At 36.1% G+C, this 26283-nt stretch overlaps 1 protein-coding gene across 1 annotated transcript; it reads left to right on the top strand.

The window, feature by feature from the left end:
- Positions 1 to 1571: 1571 nt before the first annotated feature.
- LOC141337912 (SEC14-like protein 1) lies at positions 1572 to 18672 on the top strand. Its single transcript, XM_073843491.1, has 16 exons — positions 1572 to 1709; positions 2115 to 2200; positions 10081 to 10230; positions 10619 to 10750; positions 10852 to 10980; positions 12655 to 12844; positions 13201 to 13310; positions 13987 to 14176; positions 14434 to 14522; positions 15073 to 15143; positions 15617 to 15788; positions 16106 to 16240; positions 17227 to 17361; positions 17690 to 17941; positions 18076 to 18254; positions 18397 to 18672. Exons 2-16 carry the CDS (start codon positions 2138 to 2140, stop codon positions 18500 to 18502), a joined length of 2103 nt encoding a protein of 700 aa, XP_073699592.1. The 5' UTR covers positions 1572 to 1709; positions 2115 to 2137; the 3' UTR covers positions 18503 to 18672.
- Positions 18673 to 26283: the final 7611 nt, after the last annotated feature.

A 26283-nucleotide genomic window follows, 5' to 3' on the forward strand; every position in this document is an offset into this window, starting at 1 on the left:
GAAGCAAACTGAGAGAAAGATAAATGAGCATAAAATCAGAATGCAAAGTCATTCAGAAGAGACAGACATTGTAAAATCTACAAGAGGAGAGGTGTTGATATTGATATTCTGAGAAAGTATAAGACTGCGTTTGTTTTCTTACAAAAAGCAAAATGGTGATATTGTAGTACAGTTATGTTAAGAGCAGGATTTACCCAACACAGTTTTACTATGATGTATATTACTACCATGTTCGCACAATATTGTCAAACCATCTCATGCTACTGGAATCCTAAATGTGTCAAACAAGAATAAATAAGCAGTTTATATTGATGATCCCCATTAGACATTCTGTTTACTTTAAGTAATGTTGCTGTTTATAGACAGCTAAACAATGTAAATGTTACAGTCTACCTACAGGAAGGACAATATCCCAGTGTCTAGTCTACTTCAACACCTCCTCCAAATCCCTTGCAACCTGAACACGTCTTTACAAAACAATGTCCTACCCTGGAATACATGTCCCTGTCCCATGTGTCTGACCACCTCTTCCTCTTATTCCCACTTTTACTTCTATTAGTCACCTCCTCTTCTTCCCACCCACACTTGTGTTCAGACATGGATTCAGAGCTGCAACTCCCACAATGCCAAATAGTCAACATCCTCCACACATCCATAATACTGGACCTAACTAACTAAATAACAACTTCTCTTACATCTTTTACTCTACTGATAACCAAACCTCAATAAGACAGACAGACAGACAGACAGACAGACAGACAGACAGACAGACAGACAGACAGACAGACAGACAGACAGACAGACAGACAGACAGACAGATAGATAGATAGATAGATAGATAGATAGATAGATAGATAGATAGATAGATAGATAGATAGATAGATAGATAGATAGATAGATAGATAGATAGAGAATAATGAAGTAGAGGACAGTACAGCGCAGTGTTGCAAGCAGTCTAGCTCAGTTTAAAAGTCAACAGCGCCATCTTGCGGCTAATTTTGATTATTACTCAAATGTGATGTCTAAAAACAAACCTGAATAAGATATTTCACATAAAAGATATTTACAGTCCACAAGAGAAAATAATAGTTGAATTTGTAAAAATTACCATTCACATTCGATCCACATTTGTTTGTTTAGTGATAGTTGTTAATGAGTCTTGTTTGTCCTGAAAGTTAAATTCTAAAAGTTTTCACCTCCAGGCTCTTAATGCATTATGTTCCATTCTGGATAACAATGCATTAAGAAACTTTTGAATGGGGTCATTTTTTGGAAATTGAACTATTATTTTCACTTGTGGACTATATGTAAACATCTTTTATGTGAAATGTCTTATTCAGGTCAGTACTAAATAAAAACATAACATGCTTTTTCTAGTTCATTTTGATATTTTCAGTACAGGCATTCTCAAATACTTGTAAAAAAAAATATGCAAAATTTTACTAGAAACTATAGTGACATGCTTTGTTTTATACCTCTTACTTGTTACTGAACAAGTGGACTGGCCTGGAGTTTTCGAGGCGGAGCTTGTGTGAGTGATGTGGGTTATGTAACCTCATCTGACACAACCACGGCTTTCACTTCCCCAGCACAATGGAGCAGAAGAACTAAAGCAACCCAGACTGGATTCTTAGTATTTCACATCAGAAAAACATTTTCCAGACTTCAGTTCAGCTACATTCTCTGCACCTTGACTTCAAAGATAAGGGGTAAGAGGTCATTTCACAGCTGTCCTAAATGTTTACCTTTTGATCGCACTGGAGTCCGTCTCTGTTTGCAGGTTGACTCACTTGTGTTTCATTTTTAAAAAAATTCCTATGCTGGTGAACAACAATGAATATGAAGTATGAATGAAGATACTGTGTCTACAGGCCTCTTTTGGGTCACTGGTTGTTACTGTGCAATGCTCTTTTAAACATTCATACAGAGGTCATGTATCTTAGATGGTGACCATATTAAAGAGTATTGTTTTTGCTGAAGACTGTATCAACTGTGCCTGAAGATATAATAATATATAATGTACAATGATGTTTCGATATCTCAACCTATATGCTGTTGGATCAATTATGTGTTGCTGATCATAATGCTTTTTATCAATTGTATTTTTATCAAAGGGCTTTTCATTTGAAGTGAAGCAATGGTGCAGAAATATCAGTCCCCTGTGAGGGTTTACAAGTACCCTTTTGAGCTCATAATGGCGGTGAGTTTTTAAAAACTGTATGCGCATGAGAGATCATATAGTTTAAAATTCTGTCCATAGTTGTTTAAATTATTTTATATCTGGTTTTGTGTTTCTTCCAGTTATGTCTTTTAAAATGACCTTCTCCATAGTTGAAACAAATGTAAACAATGAAAACCTAATGTAGAATTACTTTTATTCTTAAAGTTTGTCTAGTCAGCTGTACTCTGTCTCAAAACTGCTTTGCTCTAGAGTTCGCTAAACTTTTAGATGGGCTGTCAGCTCAAATACAAGTAAATATTTAACCTCACAGAGCAGTCTCTATTGCTTTATTGCGTTAATAGCATTTGAGGTTTGGGTTAAACTGGCGTTTCATGTGCTTGTCATTATAAAATGAATAGTTAACATCCTGGTTTCTAAATGGTCGATACTACAGTCCAGCCATACTAAAATATACAGTAATAGAGGATTATTGTCTGCTGAGAGCATGGAACCATTAAAAAAAAAAAAAACATTTAGAAGCCAGACTGCTTTTATTATATTTATACTTTTACAAAAATGCCAGCCTGTATTTTCATTCTCTTTCATTTTTTCTGGGTCGCTTTACAAGAACATTAAATCATCCTATTACATTCATGCTAATAAGTAACTTGTCAATAGTGAGAATTGTTCCCTTTACTAAAGTGTTAGCTAACTTTTATATGTGATCTAAAACTGATTAGATTAAAATGCTTCTAAATTTGGATTAAATCTCCACTTTTGAAGCTGTTGTAAAATGAAGATAAACACACATGTGACTGACTTAATGTGCTAAATTGCAGCTGAAAACTGCTTACTGTTCAGATAATGAACTGTATTGCTTAGGGTAATAATTAGTCAAATGCATTTAAGGGGAGACACTGCAGGCAAAAATACTGTTTTTCATGCACCTATCAAGTTTGAGATTGAGATTAAGTCTGAGACAAGTGGAAAAAAAAAAACATCCAAAAAACAATATTATTTTATAGCACCTTATCTATTTGCATAAATAGATTTCAATTACAATGCATATTTTTAAAGGATGTTTTTTTTTTTCAAAATGATTTTTTTCTCCTAAACTGAGCCATAAATCTCCACTTCAGTAACACTTACACACACCAAACTTTACATTTTTATTCCTGTCTATATCCTGAAGGTTTTTACAGAGGGATTTGTTCATATATAATTTGCTTGATTTTATTCAGGCAAAATATATTTTATTCCCCAAAAATAATATATATATATATATATATATATATATATATATATATATGTGTGTGTGTGACCCTGGACCACAAAACCAGTCTTAAGTCGCTGGGGTATATTTGTAGCAATAGCCAAAAATACATTGTGTGGGTCAAAATTGTCGATTTTTCTTTTATGCCAAAAATCATTAGGAAATTAAGTAATGATCATGTTCCATGAAGATTTCTTGTAAAATTCCTACTGTAAATATAAAAATATAAAAATGTAATTTTTTATTAGTAATATGCATTGTTAATAACCTAATTTGGACAACTTTAAAGGTGTTTTTCTCAGTATTTTGAATTTTTTGCCCCCTCAGATTCCTGATTTTCAAATAGATGTATCTCGGCCAAATATTGTCCTATCCTAACAAACCATACATCAATAGAAAGTTTATTTATTGAGCTTTCATATGATGTATACATCTCAGTTTTGTAAAATTTTACCTTATGACTGGTTTTGTGGTCCAGGGTCACATATATATAGAGTGATTCCTAGTGTACTGTATTTATTTATTTATTTTTTTTCTAAATTATGTTGTGATGAAATGAGATACCCAAAATTCTCTCAGTAAAAACTTTTGCCTCTAATATGTCAAGAATTCAACGAATTTTGAAACGGACTTCATCCACTGTTTCGTTTTTTTGTACTAGAAATGTATGCAAATTAGCGCACATTTCATTAAATACTGCCTCATTTGCATATTAAAACACTTTAGAAAACTTGTTTGCAATTAATGCAATCAATCAACTGGGTAAGTAAGGTTTTTACACGGCAAAGTTCTACATTGTTTTGAGGTGTATGCCACATGAAAATGTTAGTTTTATTTCACAGAAGTGGCCATTGGTAGTAATAAGGAAACAACTTTTTAGTTTACTTCTGCAGTGCCTCATGTGCAAAACCAACAGTAGGTCTTTAGAGTATTTCCACATCACCAGCTGACCCGATAAGAGCACATGACGTTAGCACTTCAATACATGCTTAAATCCTTTCCCAACTCTTGTGACCTGTTAATGTTATCACACCCTTTACACAACCTGAGAACACTTGTGAAAACACATTAGCAAACAAAAGAGTACTTGTTATACTTTACAAGAATAAACTTGTGAAGTGTGAATTTTACGTAATGTTTTCAGATTCTTTACTAAATGTTAATTGCATTGCAAAATGTTTTACAGTTCAAAGTTATATTAAATGCAATTAGTTAAATATATGTGCTTTGAGAAAATTTGGTTACACTTTATTTTAAGGTGTCCTTGTTACAGTGTAATTACACATGTAAGTACTGTTTAATATTTACCATGTAATTAGAGTTAGTATTATGGTTTGGTTTAGGGTTTGATTGCATTTAATTATGCATAATTTATTGTTATTACAATAGTAAGTACATTGGAAACGTGTGAAAAAGGACACCTTAACATAAAGTGTTACTGTACATTTTTATGTACAATTTCATAATTATATTGTCTTTGACATATGTAAATAAAATCAAAATACTGAGAAAATCGCCTTTAAAGTTGTCCAAATAAAGTTCTTAACAATTCATATTACTAATCAAACATTATGTTTTGATATATTTACAGTAGGAAATATAAATAATATCTTCATGGAACATGATCTTTACTTAATATCCTAATGATTTTTGGCATAAAAGAAAAATCAATCATTTTGACCCATACAATGTATTGTTGGCTATTGCTACAAATATAACCGTGTTACTTATGACTGGTTTTGTGGTCCAGGGTAACATATGGTTAAAGTGTACTGCCTAATGTGCTTACAAGCATTTATAGTAAACTAAATACACTTCAGTGTGATTTTGTTTAAAAATGTATGGCATGTGTTTAAATATATTAGTAATTACACATTTGTTATGAAGTTGCAATGCAGTATATTTAAAATATATTAACTTTGAATTAAATATTGAATAACAAGCTGAAATTAAAATAAAGTTTACATGTGCTTTAGTGTTTACTCAACACATCAAAATAAGTCTACTTCTTTAAAATAATTTAAAATGTACTGTAATTTGACAGTGCTATAAATGTACTTAAGTGTGTTAAGAAACTAAACTCTCTTGAAATACACTTAAGTGTTTTGTCATTAATATTGTATTATTTGCACTTACAGTTGTTTTAAAAATGTACACTTTTAAGATTTACAACTACAAGTGCACATTAAATACACTTTTAACAAAGGAAAGGGCCACAACTGTAAGCAACACTTGAACTGTACAGTCTGTCACTGCATTAGATAATAAAATATAAAAGCAAGTGTCAATTATAAGTTTAAGTATGTATAGAGTGCTAAAAATAGCTGTACTAAAAACAGTGTTATATGTGACCCTGGACCACAAAACCAAAAACTGAAACTGAGATTTATACATCTGAAAGCTGAATAAATACACTTTCCATTGGTGTATGGTTTGTTAGGATAGAATATTTGGTTGAGATACAACTATTTGAAAATCTGGAATTAAAATACTAAGAAAGTAGCCTTTAAAGTTGTCCAAATGAAGTTCTTAACAATGCATATTACTAATCAAAAATTAAGTTTTGATATACTTGCAGTAAGAAATGTAAATAATAACTTTGTGGAACATGATCTTGACTTAATATCCTAAAGACAGTTTTGACCCATACAATGTATTTTTGGCTATTTCTACAAATATACCTGTGCTACTTAAAAATGGCTTTTGTGGTCTAGGGTCACATATAATAATCATGGTCTGAATTTCCCTGTATTTTTTTGTCTGGAGTGATTCTGTTGCAGTATTAATTCCGGCAAGCGTGAGCATCATGAAATCTCAAAGCATGATTGATCAGCTGGGTAATTAGGTTACAGTTCACATGCATTGATCCTCTCCACCCCCTCGATGACATCATTTCCCCTGGTGAAAGTACTAATCACTCACTCTTATCAACATTACAATTGTGTATTGGCTTTTTAGATTTGCTGAGTGCACAGTTTGACGTTATAGTTTTGTCAGCATGGGCCACCGCTCGCACTTCACTAGGATCAGTGTGCACACTCAGCCTCTGCTGTCAATCAAAACACCTCTGGGGTTCATGTCAGTATTATTGTGCTTATGAAACAGCTGTGGAAGAGGTGTGATGTTATTAAATGCTTGTTGCTCACAATATAAGACCTGCTATACTTCAACAAGTAATCATGTTAGTATAGGAGAAACTTCAGGTATTGTTCTACATTTCCAGGATTGGATCTCCAGGTTTGAGCAAAAGTATTGGCATTTAGTTTAGTTAGAATTTGTATTGAATTGGCCACACGTCTCGTGGGTGTTCATTTTCACAATGACAGAAAGAGGAATTTACTGAGTTCAACACAGTTTAACACAGTCAAACAACAGACAAATTTCATTACTTCAACCCTCTGTTTAAAACTACCTCTTTAAAACTTGTCCGTAATGTGCTACTCTTATGATTGGCTAACACCATTGCTTAGGAAACAGTATCAATGCCCCGCTACCTCACTATTGCATGTGAGTGTTTTGACAACATAATCAAAATAAAACTGTCATTTCCAGACAAAGCATTATAAATAATTTACTTACAGTTTGTGATGCAGCTGCAGCCAAAATGTGGTACCGCTCCATCTTTCAGCAAATGTTTCTTTGTGAACTCTCTATGACACTGTGCCACCCCAGACATTCCTCTGACACAATTCAGGATTCCATTAAAATAAACTATCCACTTGTTCCTTAAACAGATATCCTTCTGATATCTGTTTAAACCAAACTTTCTTTTACTCCATTTGTCCTACTGATGACAGACTCGAGCGTTTGGACTGTGTCCGGAAGTGAATGTGCATCTGTATGCTGTATCCAGTGTAGACAAGATAGCGACATTGAGGTGTTTATGTTTTTTTTTTTTTTTTCTTTTCTTTCTCTCCATAAAGTGGAGAAAATGGTGCCCACGAGTTTGAACTGCCAAAATGCAGTTTAAATTCAGCTTCGAAGGGCTCTAAATAATCCCAGCCGAGGAAGAAGGGTCTTATCTAGATAAACGATTTTCTAAAAAAAAAAAAAAAAAGGGAAAAAAATATATAAATACTTTTTAACCTCAAATGCTCGTCTTGTCTAGCTCTGCGTAAACTTTATGTATTCTGGATCATGACAGTTAGGGTAGGTCAATCCAAATTCAAAATCGTCCTATATCTGTGTTTTACCTTTTTTGGTAAAAGGCGTTTAATCTTCTTTGCATGTTCACTTTGTAAACACTGGGTCGGTACTTATGCAGCGATGTAGGACGATTTTGAAGTTAGAGGAGAAAATGAGATAGGAGTTTTTCGACCTACCTAACTCTGTTTTGAACCGGAATACACAGAGTTCACGCAGAGCTAGACAGGATGAGAATTTGAGGTCAAAAAGTATATAATTTTTATTTTTATTTTTATTTTTATTTTTATTTTTATTTTTAGAAAATAACCAATCGTTCCGCTAGATAAGACCCTTCTTCCTTGGCTAGGATCATATAGAGCCCTTTGAAGCTGCATTTAAACTGCATTTTGTCAATTTTGTCCACTATATGGAGAGAAATCCTAAAATATTTTCCTCAAAAAAATTATCTCTTTACGACTTAAGAAAGAAAGACATGAATCTTGAATGACAAGGGGGTGAGTAAAATATCTGTACATTTTTGTTCTGGAAGTGAACTTCTCCTTTAAGCAACTGAACACCAGTGAGTGTGGCCTATGGTAAAAATAAGACTTTTTGTGGATGTGTTGCTCTGTAGGCAGTGTTTATGCAGACGACTGTGCCTGAGTGACATCATCTCGCACCTCAAATCCAAACTAACCATTTTGGAGCTTGATTAAATAAATGCTTTGTTTATAATAAGGAGGAGCTTTTAAGCTATGAAACTTGCAGGATGTTTTAATGCTACAAAGACCCCAAAAGATCAAGGCAAATTTAATTTCTCATGCCATGACACCTTTAAAATTTATTTCTGTTATGTTATAATTCTATTTTATACATTTTCTATATTTTAGTTTAATTATAAAAGGTACACAAGTCAAGCGGCTAGGACTGCTGTAGTGAGACACCAAGTCTTTTCTGTTCCTGAAAGCTGAAAGTAATATATGTTACCCTGGGCTACAAAACCAGTCATAAGGGCCTTTTTTCTTGAGTATTGTATTGTATGCATAATCTAAAACTTGACTAAATAAGCTGTCCATTGATGCATGGTTTGTTAGGATAGGGCAATATTTGGCTGCGATACAACTATTTGAGAATGTGGAATCTGAGGGTGCAAGAAAATCACCATTAAAGTTGTCCAAATGAAGTTCTTATATTTTGATATATTTACGGTAGGAAATTTACAAATATTGTCATGGAACATGATCTTTATTTAATATCCTAATAATTTTGGGCATATAAAAGTACATATTATATATATATATATATATATATAATTTTGACCCATACAATGTATTGTTTGATATTGCTACAAATATACCCATGTGACTTATGAGTGGTTTTGTGGTTCAGGGTCACATATGATGCTTCATCTCTTACATAAACTCAATACACTGTTATTGTGTACACTCCAGAGAAAACATTTCATTGTTTGATCAATCGCTTTAATGGATGATGTCCATGGACATCATCACTTCATTGATTTAATACAAAGGTCGAGATATCCCCAGCATTTTAAAAAGCTAACATACTTTCAGTGAAAAGCATTTGTTTGTGTACAGTATGTGCAATAAGCAACACTGCATGGCTGCAGCTGTGCATTATGCTTGGCATGACCTTCCATTCCACACACACACACACACACACACACACATACACACAAAACTATATCTAAAATGTTACCTGGATGCAGATCAGATTATGTGACAACAACATAGCATAATACTGTTGTATAATGCATTCCCTTTAATAATGTATTTCATTTTAGTCCAATAATCCATTCAGTTTACTTTTCTGAAGACAGTCTACAGATAATTCCCATCTTGCTCATGTGTACATTATAATGTTGTTTGACTTTTAGCAGGATCTTGTTGCTATGTAACCTACGTGACTCTCGCTGGAATAGCAGAGAACACATACTAAAACAAATACACTGGAAAGGCCTCATCCACTGCTCAGAATATTTGCACTGATAGCAAATGCACTGACGTAGAAGCAATTTAAAGCAATTTTAACACTAAACTAATATAGGGTTCTAGACGTATTAATCCTTCCCATTTAACAATAGTTTCATGTAAACCTTTCAATACAGATTATCTGTATATGTTTTAGCATATGTCCTATGACTTCTCACAGATTCTGAAAAAGTCATAGGGAGTAAATATTGACGGGCGTACTTGTGGTTAATTTGTATAGTTGACTTAAGACTTCATGTGACATATTGCACTTGGTAACCTAGTCATATGAAATGCCAAGTCAACTAAAACAATAAAAGACATGCGTTCTGTTTTCAAGAACACACATAATCTATATGAGGGTAATTTGCACAAGGTAAACGAACAATATAAGATCATTGCACTGTGTGCAAAATTTCTGTCTTGTAATCAGTTCAGTATTTTATCTTTAATATCATTCATTCCTCTGAAGTTCTTTCACACTTTTTATTTCCCACACTTATATCTGTCTCATCTTTTTTCTTCCGCAGGCCTATGAGAAAAGATTTCCAAACTGTCCACTGATACCCATGTTTGTGAACAGTGTCATCATCAATGAGTGTCATAGTGAGGATGGGGTGACCCAAGTGATTGAACGCAGATGTACCGTGGACGTTGAGGCACCTCGGCTTCTAAAGAGGGTATTTCATCTTGTACAAGAACAAAATGTCATGAAGAGTTACGGTTCCCATAGTAAAATGATAAGAAATACGTAAATAAATAACATTATTTACTCTTATGGCGCCCTTTTAAAAATAAGTGAACATCAAAGACATGTTTTTTTTTGCATCTTAAAAGCTCCAAAACACTTAAGAACTTTTGTTGAATGGAAGTAATTTATCTGAAGATTCTTTAAACATTTTTCTCCTTTAAAACTGCATGTTGGTAAATATATAGGTTTGGAACAATATGCGATGGAGTAAATGATGACAGAATTATAATTGTTTGCATGGGCGATCACTTTAAGCCATTAAAATGTAAATCTAAAAGGTACTTTGTGGTGATTATGACACATGACTCTGTGTTCAGATTGCAGGAGTGGAGTACATGTATTTCATCCAGAAGAACTCTTTGAACCGAAGAGAGAGAACTCTACATATAGAGGCCTATAATGAGTCCTTTTCCAGCAGAGTCAACGTCTATGAGCATTGCTGCTACACGGTCTGAAACCACATCCTGCTGTTTCTCTCTTACTTATGGACACGTGTTTATGTGTTAGCCGGTTTACGAGGGACCCTGATGTTTATACGTTCCCTTTTCAGGTTCATCCAGAGAATGAAGACTGGACTTGCTTTGAGCAGTCTGCCAGCATGGACATCAAATCCTTTTTCGGGTTCGAGAGCACAGCAGAGAAGATTGCAATGAAGCAATATGCCACTAGTATTAAAAAGGTGTGTATGTATAATTCAATTTAATTCAAGTTTATTTGTATAGCGCTATTCACAATGCAAATAGTTGCAAAGCAGCTGTACAGAAAATGTAGGTTTCTACAATATATTATAACTATATATTATAACTATGTCAAGTTGATGTACATATGGCATAGATGTATGGTCAAATCAGTAAATGACGTAATCGAACAGACAATGAACACTATTTATACTAATAATTATATGTTGCAATCAAACTTATAGCACAATTCCTAGTTACCATGGGATGTTAATCCTGTGGCAGAAAAAGAGAAACAAATAGAGAAATAATTAGCATACCTGTTGTTCCAACCAAGCAAAAATGACGTGTTTAGCTCACGCTAAATATTAATTATTAAAGATTATAATTATTATTAATGTTATTGTATTGTTACAATAGTAATGAAACAACACACACAAAAAAAAGATTTTCGTGCCAAAAATGTGGACGTGGTGATGGAAAATCATCCCAGCAGGCACCGGACGTCAATATAATGTCAGGTTGACGTTGTATTTTGGTTGAGAATGAAAATCGGGTTGGCGTCAATATTTCATGTCAATTTGACATTGACTAAATGTTGGATTTTGGTTACACAACCTAAAAAAATAAAAAATAAAATATTAACGCCACTTGATGTAGGTATTGGACATCAAATTAACATTGACATTAGATATTGAATTCACCCAACGTTGCAACCAAAACTTAACCAAATATCAATGTCTTATGACGTGTGCCTGATGGGGTGAGTGATATTCATGAAATCATGAAGAGTAAAATGTATTTTTCAGTTCAAATTTTTCATTTACCACCAGAAAACTTTTAAAGATCTTGCATTTTCCAGAGAAACTTTCCAAAGACTCTCTTTTTTGAAGTCCAGAGCTCAACTTACTCGCATCTGATTGTATTCCATTACCCTGACTTTTCAGGGTCTCTGTACAAAACATAAAATAATGTTTTCTGGACAACTTCAGCAGTTTTGTCAAGAACAATTAAATAAGTGTTTACTTGCAAAACTTGTATTTCCCTGAGAAACGTTTTGTTCACTCACAAAGCTTTGTGATCTTTCTCAAAAAAAATTCCACTCCTTGAGAAACTTCCAATCTCCATAGTATTTCCGAATTGTCTAGACACTTTGCATTCACTTATAAAACATTTTCATACCCCTAAGAAACTTTCTGTTCCCTTGCAAATACATTGGAATATAGTTATATCCATCCAAAAATATCTCCATTACTGTAAAACTTTTGCAAAAAAAAAAAAAAAAAAAAAACATTACAAAAGCATTACAATTGTTTGTCCTCTTTGTACAAAAAAATAAAATCTGGACAACTTGAACAGTTTTTTCAAGAACAAGTAAACATTAACACTAAAACATTCTAGACATTCTTTTTATTATTATTATTTCACTGAATAAATGTTTACTTGATCTAGATCCAGACCGTCATATTGACTGGCCTGCCAAATTTCTTACTGCTTTATTTTCAAGTCTTTCCTTCCTGCTTCCTGCTTCCTTTATGTCTATTATCAGGATCTGTTTTGCTGTAATACTAACTTGCGTGTAAGAGTATGTTTTCATGCGTCTGTGTACCTAAAGTCAATGTTTGCTTGTTTCATGTGTGTAAACTCTATTTGTCTATCTCTCTTTCTCTCCACAGGGAAAAGAGATTATTGAATTTCACCTCAAACAACTGGAGGAGGAGGGCATTACCCACATGCCCCGCTGGGCACCTCCTCCTGCCCCCATCACGACTCACGGCCTGCCTGTCAGCTCAGCCAGAGCTATCCCAGCATGCACCAACAGACCTCACCCCGGCTCCACGGACATCCTGCCAGGCTCTCCGGATGGTGAGATGAATCATAGTGCTGCCCACTAGCATGTGCTCATAAATGTAATAATGTGGAGGAGGAATAAAAAGATGTTGTGCATCTACATAAACCCAGAATCCAGTGCTGCCTTTCAAAGTACTTTCAAAGGAAATGTCTTAAATGCCCCCTAAAAAAACCTTTATCATGACTTATTTAAAGCTCTGTACAGTAATCCTCACACAATGCAAAGGATAATCAAATCAGTATTGAATTTGTGTTAGCATGGTGCTAAGCTAATTTCATTATATTCCCAACATAAAACACACAGCACTGGGAAAACTGGCCAATGGTCTTCTACACGATTTTCAAGTATTGGCTGTGGATTGTTTTTACAGACAAGTTAGATGCAGACTACATCTCCCGTTATCTGGGAAAACTGACTCCTTTTCAAGAGAGTTGTCTCATTCGTCTACGACAATGGCTGCAGGAAACACACAAAGGCAAAGTGAGTGCAACATTCAAAATGAATATGCTAGTACAATATAATTCATGAAAATTAACCATGGTTTTGTTATAGTAAGTGTGTAGTAGGGTGTTTTAGGGTGTATTGACTACTATTTGTATAACCACAGTTTTACCTCAAATACATTGGTTATCTAAAGATCTTTATTTGCATTTTCTTATTTTTTTTAATTAATATTTATTTTATATATTAGAACTAAAGAACTTAATTTGCATTTTCTTAATATTTATTAAATTTTTTGCATCCTCAGATTCCATATTTTCAAATAATCGCATCTTAGCCAAATATTGTCCTGTCCTAACCAACCATACATCAATGGAAAGCTTATTTATTCAGATGATGTATAAATCTCAATTTCTCAAACAAACTGACCCTTATGACTGATTTTTTTTGGTCAATTTTCACAAGAGATCACATTGTATGATATACTATCAGTACTGATTTTAAAAGGCACCACAGCTGTATACAGTATTGATAAAATGTTTCTTGAGCAGCCAATAATCAAATTAGATTGATTTGTGAAGAATCGTGTGACACTGAAGACTAAACTAATGATGCTGAAAATGCTTTGTAAAAATTTTTTGAATGCTTTTGTAAAACATGAATTACTGATGAATTACTGATTTTAATGGACTTAATTATATATAAATCGCTTTAGATCCCTAAAGACCAGCATGTGCTGCGTTTCCTGCGTTCACGGGACTTTAATCTGGAAAAGGCCAAAGAGGCTTTGTGCCAGACACTCACATGGAGGAAGCAGCATCAGATAGACTTCCTGCTAGACACATGGCAGTGTCCACAGCTCCTTCTTGACTACTACACAGGAGGCTGGCACCACCATGACAAAGGTCTGTCTCTTTATATGCTGTCTTTAAAATCACGACTATCTGACTATTGGAGAGCTACTAGAAAGCCTTTCAATTGAGGATGTGTGTTAGTCCTATGCTAGACATGCAATCAACCTGTGAATACATTATCAACTTAAGAGAGAGTTTGATACTAGGAATTGATCTGAGCAATGTGTTTTCCATATTAACAATAATATAGGATATTAACAAGCAGAAGTCCGTGTGGTTATGTGCATGCCTCTGTGTGTATTTTGTAGATGGACGTCCTCTTTATATCTTGCGACTTGGGCAAATGGACACCAAAGGTTTAGTGCGAGCGCTAGGAGAAGAGACTCTTCTGAGACATGTAAGAATTAGATTAATAATATACATGCTTGCCTGTGTGTGGTGCTTTACCATAGAGCAAGTTTTAGTTCAGATACATAACAATGATACAAGTGATCCTCTGAATTTAGATCTAGCTACATTATATATTATACGTATAGTGTTGTCTAGCACATATATCAGTGCCACAGGTTCTTGGGCACATGTCTGAACATTCAAGGGCAATTAAGATATTTAAGACAATATCGGTCTGTTTTGTTTTAAGCGAGAGCAAGACATTTCCAAAAAGTGCTAATGAAGATATGACTAGTTGTCACAAGTGAAAAGAAATCTGGTGATGAAAAGTAGTAGTAGTTTAAACAGGAAGTTCCTAGAAAGTCAACAAATAATGCTTTATTAAATGCAACCGTGGCATAAAATAAAAACTAAAAAAAAAAACTAAAATTTGGTGGTAGCAGAAGAAAAAACCTTCGGAGAAACCATACTACACAACAGGAACCAGTTCTCATCTGGCTAAATTCAGTAAAATTACTATATTCAATGACATCCTTCACCTTTGGCCCAAACTTTAGGTGCTGTCCATCAATGAGGAAGGTCTCAGACACTGTGAAGAGAACACCAAAATATTTGGAAAACCAATCAGGTACTAAGTTATGCATGTCCAAGCAGGTTATGTGTGTCAAAAGGAGTTTTCAGACACTGGTTTTGATTCCAATTCTAACTTAGTGAACTTCTAAATGGAACTGGTAGGTTCTAGGGGAACATTTTGTGATTTACCAACAATGCGCACATTAAAGAACACAAACGCACCCAGATCATTTCCATAACGTTCAGCGCAATCTACCAAAAGCATCTCAAATTAATGGTGCAAGTAGCTGTAGTTTGATGAGTGCAAACGTTAAAACTCTCCTTAACATACATTTTGTGTCTCAAAGGGAAACACCAACAAATGCACATTCAATAATGTCAGCTGCAAAAAAAAACTGTCCACGCCTCACAGTACTATTTTAATGCCAAAAGAGGGTTTACGCTAACAAAAGCTGTTAGCAAAACTGTCCCTAAGTGTTTTATTTGATGTCTCTAAGCTGTTAAGTCATAGCTGCTTCTGTGCTGTAGTTGTTGGACATGTCTGGTGGATCTTGAGGGGTTAAATATGAGGCATCTGTGGAGACCAGGAATCAAAGCCTTGCTGAGGACGATAGAACTTGTAGGAGCCAACTACCCTGAAACTCTGGGCCGTCTCCTCATACTGAGAGCACCCAGAGTGTTTCCTGTGCTCTGGACTTTGGTAAACACACACACAAACATAGTGTTCATTATGACACAGTTATCACATATAATATTAACATATAAAATAATATTAACAAATAGTTCACAACATTGGAAAAGACACATACTTAATCTTCATTCAATGGTTGCAAATTGTTCTACACATTGACCCGTCAATGTGTAGAGTTAAATGTCATGTTAGCGTGGTGCTTCTGAACTCACCTGGCCTTTCTTAATTACCAGGCTTCTGTAAATGTCATGTTTACCCAGGCCTGTGTTAACAGTGCTAATGAAAAATGACCTGCTGATCTCTGTTGCACTCTCTTCTGTGGTCAGGTGAGCCCATTCATTGATGAAAACACAAGGAAGAAGTTTCTCATCTATGCTGGGAATGACTACCAGGGGCCTGGAGGTTTGGTGGACTACATCAACAGAGACTTCATCCCTGACTTTTTAGGAGGAGATGCTCTGGTGAGTCTTTAAGTACTGTTGTTGGTGAGATCTGACATGTTTAAACTCTTGGATTGGTTGAGATACTTTCTAATACCTGTGGGCTCACCAAGCTGGAACTTTTTGCATCACTTGTGACCCTGAACAACAAAACCAGTCATAAGGGTCAATTTTTTTATACTGAGATTCATACAAGCTAAATAAATAAGCTTTCCATTGATCTATGGTTTGTTATGATAGGACAATATTTGGTTATTTAAGCTTTCCATTGATCTATGATTTGTTAGGATAGGACAATATTTGGTTATTTATGCAGAGTTGTGCGCTGGTTGAAGTTCAGGTGGGCACAGACGTTTGGGTCACGGCTTGTGACCCTGAACAACAAAACCAGTCATAAGGGCAATATTTAAAAACCTGGAATCTGAGGGTGCAACAACAAAAAAAAAAAAAAATTGAGAAAATCGCTTTTTAAGTTGTGCAAATGAAGTTCTAAGCAATGCATATTACTAATTAAAAATTAAGTTTTGAGATATTTACTATAGGACATGTACGAAAAATCTTCATGGAACATTATCTTTACTTAATATCTTAATGATTTTTGGCATAAAAGAAAAAAAAATATATTTTTGACCCATACAATGTATTTTTGGCTATTAATACAAATATACCTGTAGTTTAAAAGTTATAGACCAGCAAGTCATTTTTAAACAATTAGTTGCATATTTGTATTTAAATATTGTTTTATGTGTACATATTTATCATGAAAACCACAGAGTGGTTTGTGTCAAACAGACGCTCCTCTAATGCATTTCAGTCAGTTATACCATTGTGGAAAAGAACAATACTTCTATATATTTATAAAAAGAGTACTTGTTATAGATAGTTTTTTATATATATAAATATACTTACAGGACACATGTAGCTGTACAATATTTATTCAGACAGTAATGATAATCTAATATCACTCTAATGTAAAATGTTAACTATGTTTCTTTTGTTTAATTCAGTGTGATGTTCCTGAGGGTGGTCTGGTTCCCAAGTCTCTGTATCGTACGGCTGAGGAGCTGGAAAATGAGGAGGTTAAACTGTGGAATGAAACCATCTACAAGAGCGCAAGTGTGCTGAAGGGAGCTCCACATGAGGTACAGCTCATCCACAGACAATACTCAACAATATGCAGCTGCTACTGTTTACTTCAGTTGTGCAATGTTCATTGCATATACAGTACTGTATGTTGATGATTTGCGCCATCTGTTGGTTATTAGAAAACATGCAGTCTGAAAGTCAGATCCTGATAGCCTACTTCTGCTCAGTCGTTTAGTGCATGATGCCTATTTAAACAAGTATCTGTTGCACTTATACTAAATAATAATATCATCTAGTGTTTCTGGAAATACTCTATCTGCTGTGTGTATGAACATGTTCCTGACACATACATAAAAAAAAATAAATCACTTTATTCATTTTCAGGTGCTGATAGAGATTACAGAAGTATCGTCTGTCATTACGTGGGACTTTGATGTGTGTAAAGGCGATGTGATCTTCAATATCTACCACTCCAGAAGGGCCCCTCAGCCAGTTAAAAGAGACGGTCTGAGCACACACAACCTCGCTTGTCCTGCCGGCAACAACGTCCAGCTCATCGACAGATCCTGGATGCTCGGACAAGACTACAGCATGGTGGAGACGGCCCTCACCTGCCGAGAGGGAGAGAGCGTACAGGTGCAGAAATCTCATGAATGCTGTCAGGAACATAAACATAGCTTATATTTCATTACAAAACATGCTGATCAGAAAATGGAGAAACTTCTTTCTACTTTGATTCACTTCCTTTTTATACACATCTTTTCCATCAGGGATCTCATGTGACACGCTGGCCTGGATTCTACATCCTGCAGTGGCGTCTTTCCAGCAGCCCATCATACACTTCAACCAGTCGGCCACGTGTAGATGATGTTCTGGCCTCTCTGCAGGTCTCCTCACACAAATGCAAAGTCATGTATTTCACTGAGGTGCTGCACTCCACTGACTTCAGGTCTGTATGATTACATTGCAAAGTGCTTAGCAGAAACATAGTAAACTAAAAAAGCACACCATCTGGCTGTTATTACGTTAAAAATATAATCTGGATGGCCAAATGATTTCTCTAAAGTTGTGTGTGGTTGTGTTTGTATCAGGGGCTCCATGAGCAGCCTGGAGTCGAGTCACAGTGGTTTCTCTCTGCTCAGTGCTGCCACCACCTCCTCCAACAAATCACAGACAGAATCAACCATCTCAAGATAGCATCTTCATCCAGCTGGAAAACAACAGAGGTTCACATTAAACCACAACAAACACCTGTTGAGGTTGTGATCTTTTTCAGACAGTTTATTTCATAATAAAATGTAGGCTTTCTGTAAATTATATGCAAGTTTTCTGTACATTGTTACAAATAAATTCGTAAATGGTTTTAACCATGGTTGTCTAATTGAGAAACTTTTTGAATGTGATTAATAAAGATACATAATGCAACTTTTTTCTCTCTCTAAGAATTAACAAAGTATAACAAACTATAATAAGCAAGTACCAGTGTTGGGGAGTAACTAGTTATCTGTAATGGAGTTACGTAATGCAAATACAAAAAAAGTTGCTGTAATCTGTTAAAAATATATGGAATCTGGAAAAAAATATGTAATTAAATGAGTTACTTATATTAGAAATTATAACAATTACAAATGGGTTACATCCAGTGCCGATCCTGGACTTTTGGGGGCCCTACACAAAACTGTGTCAGCGGGTGTTGGTGGAGTATGAATGAATGAAATGCATTTGTACATTTTTCACTCCATCTCACTCACAGAAAGCGCTTGAGAAACAGTGTCTCTTCTGCGGATCTGTAGCCTTTCAATGTGTTTTTTATCTCAAGCAAGAGACTGTACGACATTCACATTACATGATTTTTGCATAGGGTGACAGTGAACATTCATGTTTTGATAACAGCTGACCCAAACAAAACTAAAAATAAATCATCTTTGAGAGCAAGAGGGCCATTCTGGTGTTTTGGGGGGCCCTATGCAGCTTGCATATTTTGCGTATAGGGAGGATCAGCTCTGGTTACATCTGAATATTTGCGCACACACACACACACACACACACACACAAATAAATTTAACTGATTTATTTCTTAAATATCAGACACCAGTGTTTCAGGAGTTAAGAACACAGAATAGGACAAATGTATATTCGATGATTGTTTTACTTTCTATTTTAAATCATCTCTAGGTTAAGTTTGTAACCATGGTTCCCTGAAGGTAATGAGACACTTCATCGGAAAAACACTTTGGTAACACTTCCTGAAGGATATGTGAAATCACTCCAATAGGGTAGTGAGATGTCATGGACGGGGTGAGGTAGCGACCAGGAAGCTTAAAAGCACTTCCGATATAAACAGGGTTAGCTTCTGATAGGTCCCCTTCAGGAACTCATGCTGCATTGGAAATGCTTTGGAAACGAGAATAACAAGCCATACTGATGAATGCCTGTCTAATGTAAAGTCAATGCAAACATTTTGAGACAAAAGCACTCTAGAACTTGGGTATAAAAATCTAGGTTATAAAACCTGACAAAGATGAGTGGGGCAGCCTTCCAAACATTGTGTATAGACAAACCAGATAAGAAGATCTAAAGGCTGCCATACTTTGAGTTGAGTGGGCCCTGACCCCCAAAGGTGACCAGAGATCAGAGAGATAGCCTCAACTATCCACCAGCTTAATGTCTGCTTGGATGCCGGGAGACCACTTTTAGGCGGACCAAAGGCATACAGTTACAACCTCAGCTATGTACCATGGCATCCAGTCCCAAAGGAGCTAGAACCACAGAGGACAGAAAGTGGTCTCCAGAGGTGCAAACAGGTCAACTTGAGACTGGCCAAAAATGTACAAATCCATTTCCTGGCCTCAGAACCTGCCTTGACAGGATGACTGCTCTATGATTGAGATCCCCTATCCCCTAGGCTTTACACAGGGTTTCCGTGGGGTCTTAAAAAGTCTAAAATTTAAAAATCAAAATTTTAGGCCTTAAAAAGTCTTAAATTCGCTGTTCTAGGTCTTAAATAATTTTACACAGGTCTTATTTTTCCGATGTCCATGTAACGCTACCTCTAAAGCTCATTTAAATTCTCTTTTTGTTGTTTCCGTGGTGTTGTAGTTCTTTATTTCACTATTCCAAATAGAATTTGCTGTATTTAAACTACAAATGAGACCAACATGCAATAGCCAATCAGCTTTCTGTTATTGTCGCGAGTCTCTCTCGGATTGTACCGCAGAAGTAAAATGGATTTAACTTTTTAGCTATGGGGAGGTGCAAGTTTAGCGATACTTAGCTTGAAAAAACTGAATATAGGGCTTGGCTAAGGCCAGTTGCTAACAACTGTAGATTTTTTTTCTCCCTCTGTGAAAGTTACTGCGTCTTCAGACAGAATCGCAGTAGCAGAATACAGGTCAAACTACCCTTTTCTGTATACAATGTTCTCAATAATAATAATAAATATAGGTCGAGCTAGCTGACCGCCAGCCTTCGAGATACTTTTAAAATGTTTTTTTTTTTACTTGCCCGACCGAACAAACCGTCTGATTAAAACTGAAGTGACAAAAACAACTAGCGAAGCATCGAAAGGCAAGAAAGGGACGTTCTAAAACGCTTAACGTGAAAAACACTTAACGTGGCTTAACGTACGTAAAAAACGACCAGGAAACCCCAAATTTCTGTCAAACCTTACTTGTAACAAACACTAACTACTGTCAAAAGAACGAGCCCTTATTCCACAGATAAAGTGAATAATATCACGTTAAGCGTTTTCTCCCCCATAGAAGCCCATTATAAGGAAACAGCTTAACGTGGTTTAACTTACCTCAACAGCGACCTGGGAAGACCAAACTCCTGTCAAATTTTACTTATAATAAATACTTGCTGCTGTCAAAAGAACGAGCTCTTATTCAGCATATAAAGTAATCGCTCCCCTAGTCCATTACAAAAAAACGCTTTAACGTGGCTTAACGTATTTTAACAACGACTGGGGAAAACCAAACTTCTGTCAAATATTACTTATAATAAGTACTTGCTGCTGTCAAAAGAATGAGATCTCATTCAGCATATAAAGTAAATAATATCACGTTTAGTGTGTTTAAAAGTATGCCTCCACACCCAACATTTCTAATTTATTATTTATAAATCAATAAATGTATTTAAAACATTAATCTCACTTTTAATTTTGCAGTGTAAATTATGTAATCTCACTGCTAACAGCCATTTAGAATTTACTGATAAATTCATAAAATAAATTTCAAAGGTAATGCATAGCCTACATTTCAAAAGTAAAAAAAAAAGGCCTTTATAATGGTAAATCAAATATGCAGATTTAAGATGTAAAAGCTAATAGAGCACTGATGAAAATATTGCTTCAGAATTTTTTTTTTTACATCAGATATTTCTAGTGGTACTGTTATGGGAATATTTTGTGTGGAATAGTATCTGCTGATATGAAAAGTTCACTGTATATCGTAGTAATAAATTTAATTTATGACAGCCATGAAATTCTGTTTACTTTTTACATTAAACACATTAAATATTACATATATGCATGTAATATAATATCTATTTCCATTACAGGTTTAGGTCTTAAATTTGATATAAGGTGGTATTAAAAAGGTCTTAAAAAGTCTTAAATTTCACTTGTTCATATCTGCAGAAACCCTGTTTACAGCAAGTGACTCAACTAGCTTGACACTGTTCAGCTGTGAGAATCTAATCGATACAAGCAGGAAACAGATGTGCCTGCATCATTGTCAAATCCCACACCATGCCATGATAGGTGGTTCTCTGAACTGGAGAAAGCACACTCTTCTTGCCGTTCAGCCTGAACCCCAGCTCTTTCAAATGTTCGAGAATGACATCTCAATGCCAAACTGCCATCTGCTCTGACTAGGCTAAGATCAGCCAGTCATCAATGTAATTTAGTATGCAGATACTTTGAAGTCTCAGAAGAGCAAAGGCAGCATCCACACACTTGGTGAAAGAAGCAGGTATTGGAATGCTTCGCCTTTGAAAGCAAACAGCAAACCAGTTCTCTGACTTGATTTGCATCACAATCTGTTTCATTGTCAGCATTTTAAATCCGATTGTCCAGAGCACAATCCAGAGCAGTTGAGTTGCAGATCTATGATAGGACACAACCCCACATCCTTCTTGGAAACTATGAAGTATCGGCTGTAAAACACAAACTCTCATATCTCGAGGGACATTCTCTATAGCAGGGGTCACCAAACTTGATCCTGGAGGGCCGGTGTCCTGCAGAGTTTAGCTCCAACTTGCCTCAACACACCTGCCTGGAGGTTTTAAGTATATCTATTAAGACCTTGATTAGCTGGTTCAGGTGTGTTTGATTAGGGTTGGAGCTAAACTCTGTAGGATACCTCTGTAGGATGTTGGCCCTCCAGGACCAAGTGCGGTGACCCCTGCTCTATAGCCTCCTTTCTCAAGAGGGTAGCCACTTCTTGTTCCATCACCGGAGCCTACTTGGAGCATACCACAGTAAATGTGACCCCATTGAATCAAGGTGGGCTAGAACTAAACTGGATTCTATACTCCTTTCCACTGTCTGCAGGACCCACTGAGACACATTTGACAGGCATTTTCAAGCTGCAAAAAGACTGGCCTGTTCTGTGATCAGAACAACCGACTCAGCGCCTTAAAGTGGTTGATCAACAAAGACTGACCAGTCCACCTGTTCTGGAATCCTCACTGGATGATGTGAGCCTCTCAGGACTGCTACATTTCCAGAGACTAAGAGGAATGTTTGCTGAAGACTGCTGTGCCCTAAAGCACCAGAGGTGGCAGTGTTGATAGACCGGCCTCCCCGAGGGCACTGAGGAGAGACTGGCATGTATTATGCAACAAACTGCATTTTTTCAGTCATTCGTATGTGCATGTACAGGTGCATCTCAATAAATTACAATGTCGTGGAAAAGTTAATTTATGTCAGTAATTCAACTCAAATTGTGAAATTTGTGTATTAAAAACATTCAGTGCACACAGACTAAAGTAGCTTAAATCTTTGGTTCTTTGAAATTGTGATGATTTGGCTCACATTTAGCAAAAACCCACCAATTCAGTCTGACAATTCATCTCAGCAAACTAGAATACTTCATAAAACCTATAAATGAATGACCAGTTGTAAATGAATATGAGAACTGAAGCCAAATTCCTTGACTCGTCTGTGTGTGGTGACTCTTGATACCTTGACCCCAGCTTCAGTCCATTCCTTGTGAAGTTCACCCAAATTCTTAAATCGATTTTGTTTAACAAGCCTCTCAAGGCTGCGGTTCTCTTGGTTGGTTGTGCATTTTTTTCTTCCAAACTTTTTCCTTCCACTCAACTTTCTGTTATCATGCTTGGGTACAGCAATCTGTGAACAGTCAGCTTCTTTGGAAATTAATTTTTCTTCGCCTAAACAAAAGACGCAAAGATTGTGCGTGTCATCAAGTGTCAAATAATGTGGATACGGATCCATGCATCTCTTACACATCTTACTAGTGCTCGCCATAATAAAGAGGAAGAAATAACTCTTATCACCAGTATGCACACTTAGACACAGCAGTCGCTAAAGATGAAGAACAGAATGTTGTGTTCTACCAGTGTCCTTTTATACTGTGGTCACACCAGTAGTGATGCACCGGCAGAGATGAGTCACGCTGGAATACTTTTGTCCAGCAGGCGTCACTAACATGTGGTGTTTTGAGTGCTTCAAAACAATGAATCATTTTGCGAAGCAATTGGTTCAAATGATTCAAAGCTTCGAAAAGGTTTGTTTCACTCATCACTATCATTGTGAAACATTCTCTGTGAATTGCGAAAACTAATGTAACTAGCACTGCATGAGCAACTCCACAGTTACAGCCTTTAAAGGTGCTATAGAATGGAAACTTGTATTTACCTTGGCATAGTTGAATATTAACAGTTCTGCACATGGAAATGACATACCGTTAGTCTCAAACCAATGCTTCCTCCTTTTTATGTAAATCTTGTGCATGCAAAAGACCACTAAAAAAGAGACAAATCCCAACATAATATGGACTGTGACATTATAGTTGGGATCATTATTAGTTACGCCCCCAACATTTGCATATACCAGAAACAAGCGGACAATAGTGAAAATGGCAGATCATGAAATGTTATGTTCCAGGCTGTGCAGGGGATGTGATGTGCAGGGATGGGTTGGTGTCTGTACTCTACTGCTGCTGTAGTATACACAGAGCACATGTGATTGCAAATTTTGAAAGTAAAAAGTGATTGTGCATTCAATTGCAGATAGTGGCTCCCTGATTAAATATATATTTTCCTGCCTGTGTTTCCTTCCTGCTGTGTGAGCTACTAAAAAGAGCTGCACTGTGAAACAGCCAATCAGAGCAGAGCTCATCATTATTATTCACGACTCTTCCAAATAAGGTAATAACAGACCATTTAACCCATTCAGACCCTGCGTCCATTGAAATGGACATCACATGAGTTTTATTGTATAAACCAATAAAATTGAATGTTTTTATAATATGAGCAATGCCTGGTCCCTGATTGGTCTCTTATCAACCAATCACAATAAAGATATGACTCCTAACTTAATCTGATCAGAATCAGAATCAGAAAGAGCTTTATTGCCAAGTATGCTTGCGCATACAAGGAATTTGTTTTAGTGTTATTAGCTTCCAGTACACAGAGACAACAACACACAGACAATAAAAAAGAGAATAAGAAAAATACACATACTGTATGTAAACATAAATAGACAAAAAAAAAAAATAATTATAATAATTTGTAAAAAAATAAATTGACAAATAAATAGGTGGTATGTACAGTTGTGCTATATATAGATAGAATTGAATGCAGGGATGTATTAGGGTGGAGGTGGTAGCAATAGATATCAGATTATTGCACACATTTTATTGCACAATGGGATGAACATTTAACTGTTTATAAGGTGGATTGCTTGGGGGAAAAACTGTTTATGTGCCTGGTAGTCCTGATATTTGGGACTCTAGCGCCGGCTGGACGGTAAGAGTTCAAAGAGGGGGTGGCTTGGATGTGAGGGATCCAGAGTGATTTTCTGAGCTCTTTTCCTCACTTTGGGTGTACAGTTCTCCAAAGGTGGGCAGGGGAGCACCAATAATCATCTCGGCAGTCCGAACCATTCTCTGCAATCTTCTGATGTCTGATTTTATAGCTGAGCCAAACCAGACAGTTATTGATGTGCACAATCTGATTGAGCTACAGGCATTACAAAAGAGAGACCTGATAACCAACTAGACAGGAAGAGGAGGAAACGCACATTTTACCTTTTATATGCAGATTTATGGTAGTCTCATCAATTTGCACCTATTATAAAAATTAAGACTATTAAATTATAATATTCAAAGTTATTTTGAAGATCTCTCAGATTTGCAAAATGTCTAGGTTACGTAGGTAACCCACATTCCCTGAAGGAGGGAACGGAGACGTTACATATGGGAACTCGCCTGAGAGACCAATCACCTCTGAGCTTTATAGAAAAGGCCAATGAGAATTGGTGAGTGGATTTTGCATGCCGAGCCACTCCCCCGGACATACGGGTATATAAGAGGGGGGTGCAACCACTCATTCAGGTTTTTGCTGAGGAGCCGAGCCGTAGCTCAGCGTACAGCGCGACTCAGGGTCATGGCAAGGGGATGTAACGTCTCCGTTCCCTCCTTCAGGGAACGTGGGTTACCTATGTAATCTAGACGTTCCCCTTCAGTCATTTCACTATGACGTTACATAGGGGAACAGACCCATGAAAAAGGCCACAATCCTGAAGCCACGTTACTCATGAAACCACGTGCTGACAGTACACAACCTACCCAATGCCCTGAGGGCCAATAGAGGGGGCCCCACAGGGGTGCCAGTTATACTGAAGCGGGGGGAGGGGGGGGGGGGGCAGAGCACATGAGATTTAGGCATGTGGAATTGAAGTAATTAATATATCTATTCTAGTTATAGATATATGAGGGAGACACGGCCTT

The sequence above is a fragment of the Garra rufa genome, chromosome 1 (genome assembly GCF_049309525.1).
Source record: "Garra rufa chromosome 1, GarRuf1.0, whole genome shotgun sequence".
NCBI classification, from domain to species: domain Eukaryota; kingdom Metazoa; phylum Chordata; class Actinopteri; order Cypriniformes; family Cyprinidae; genus Garra; species Garra rufa.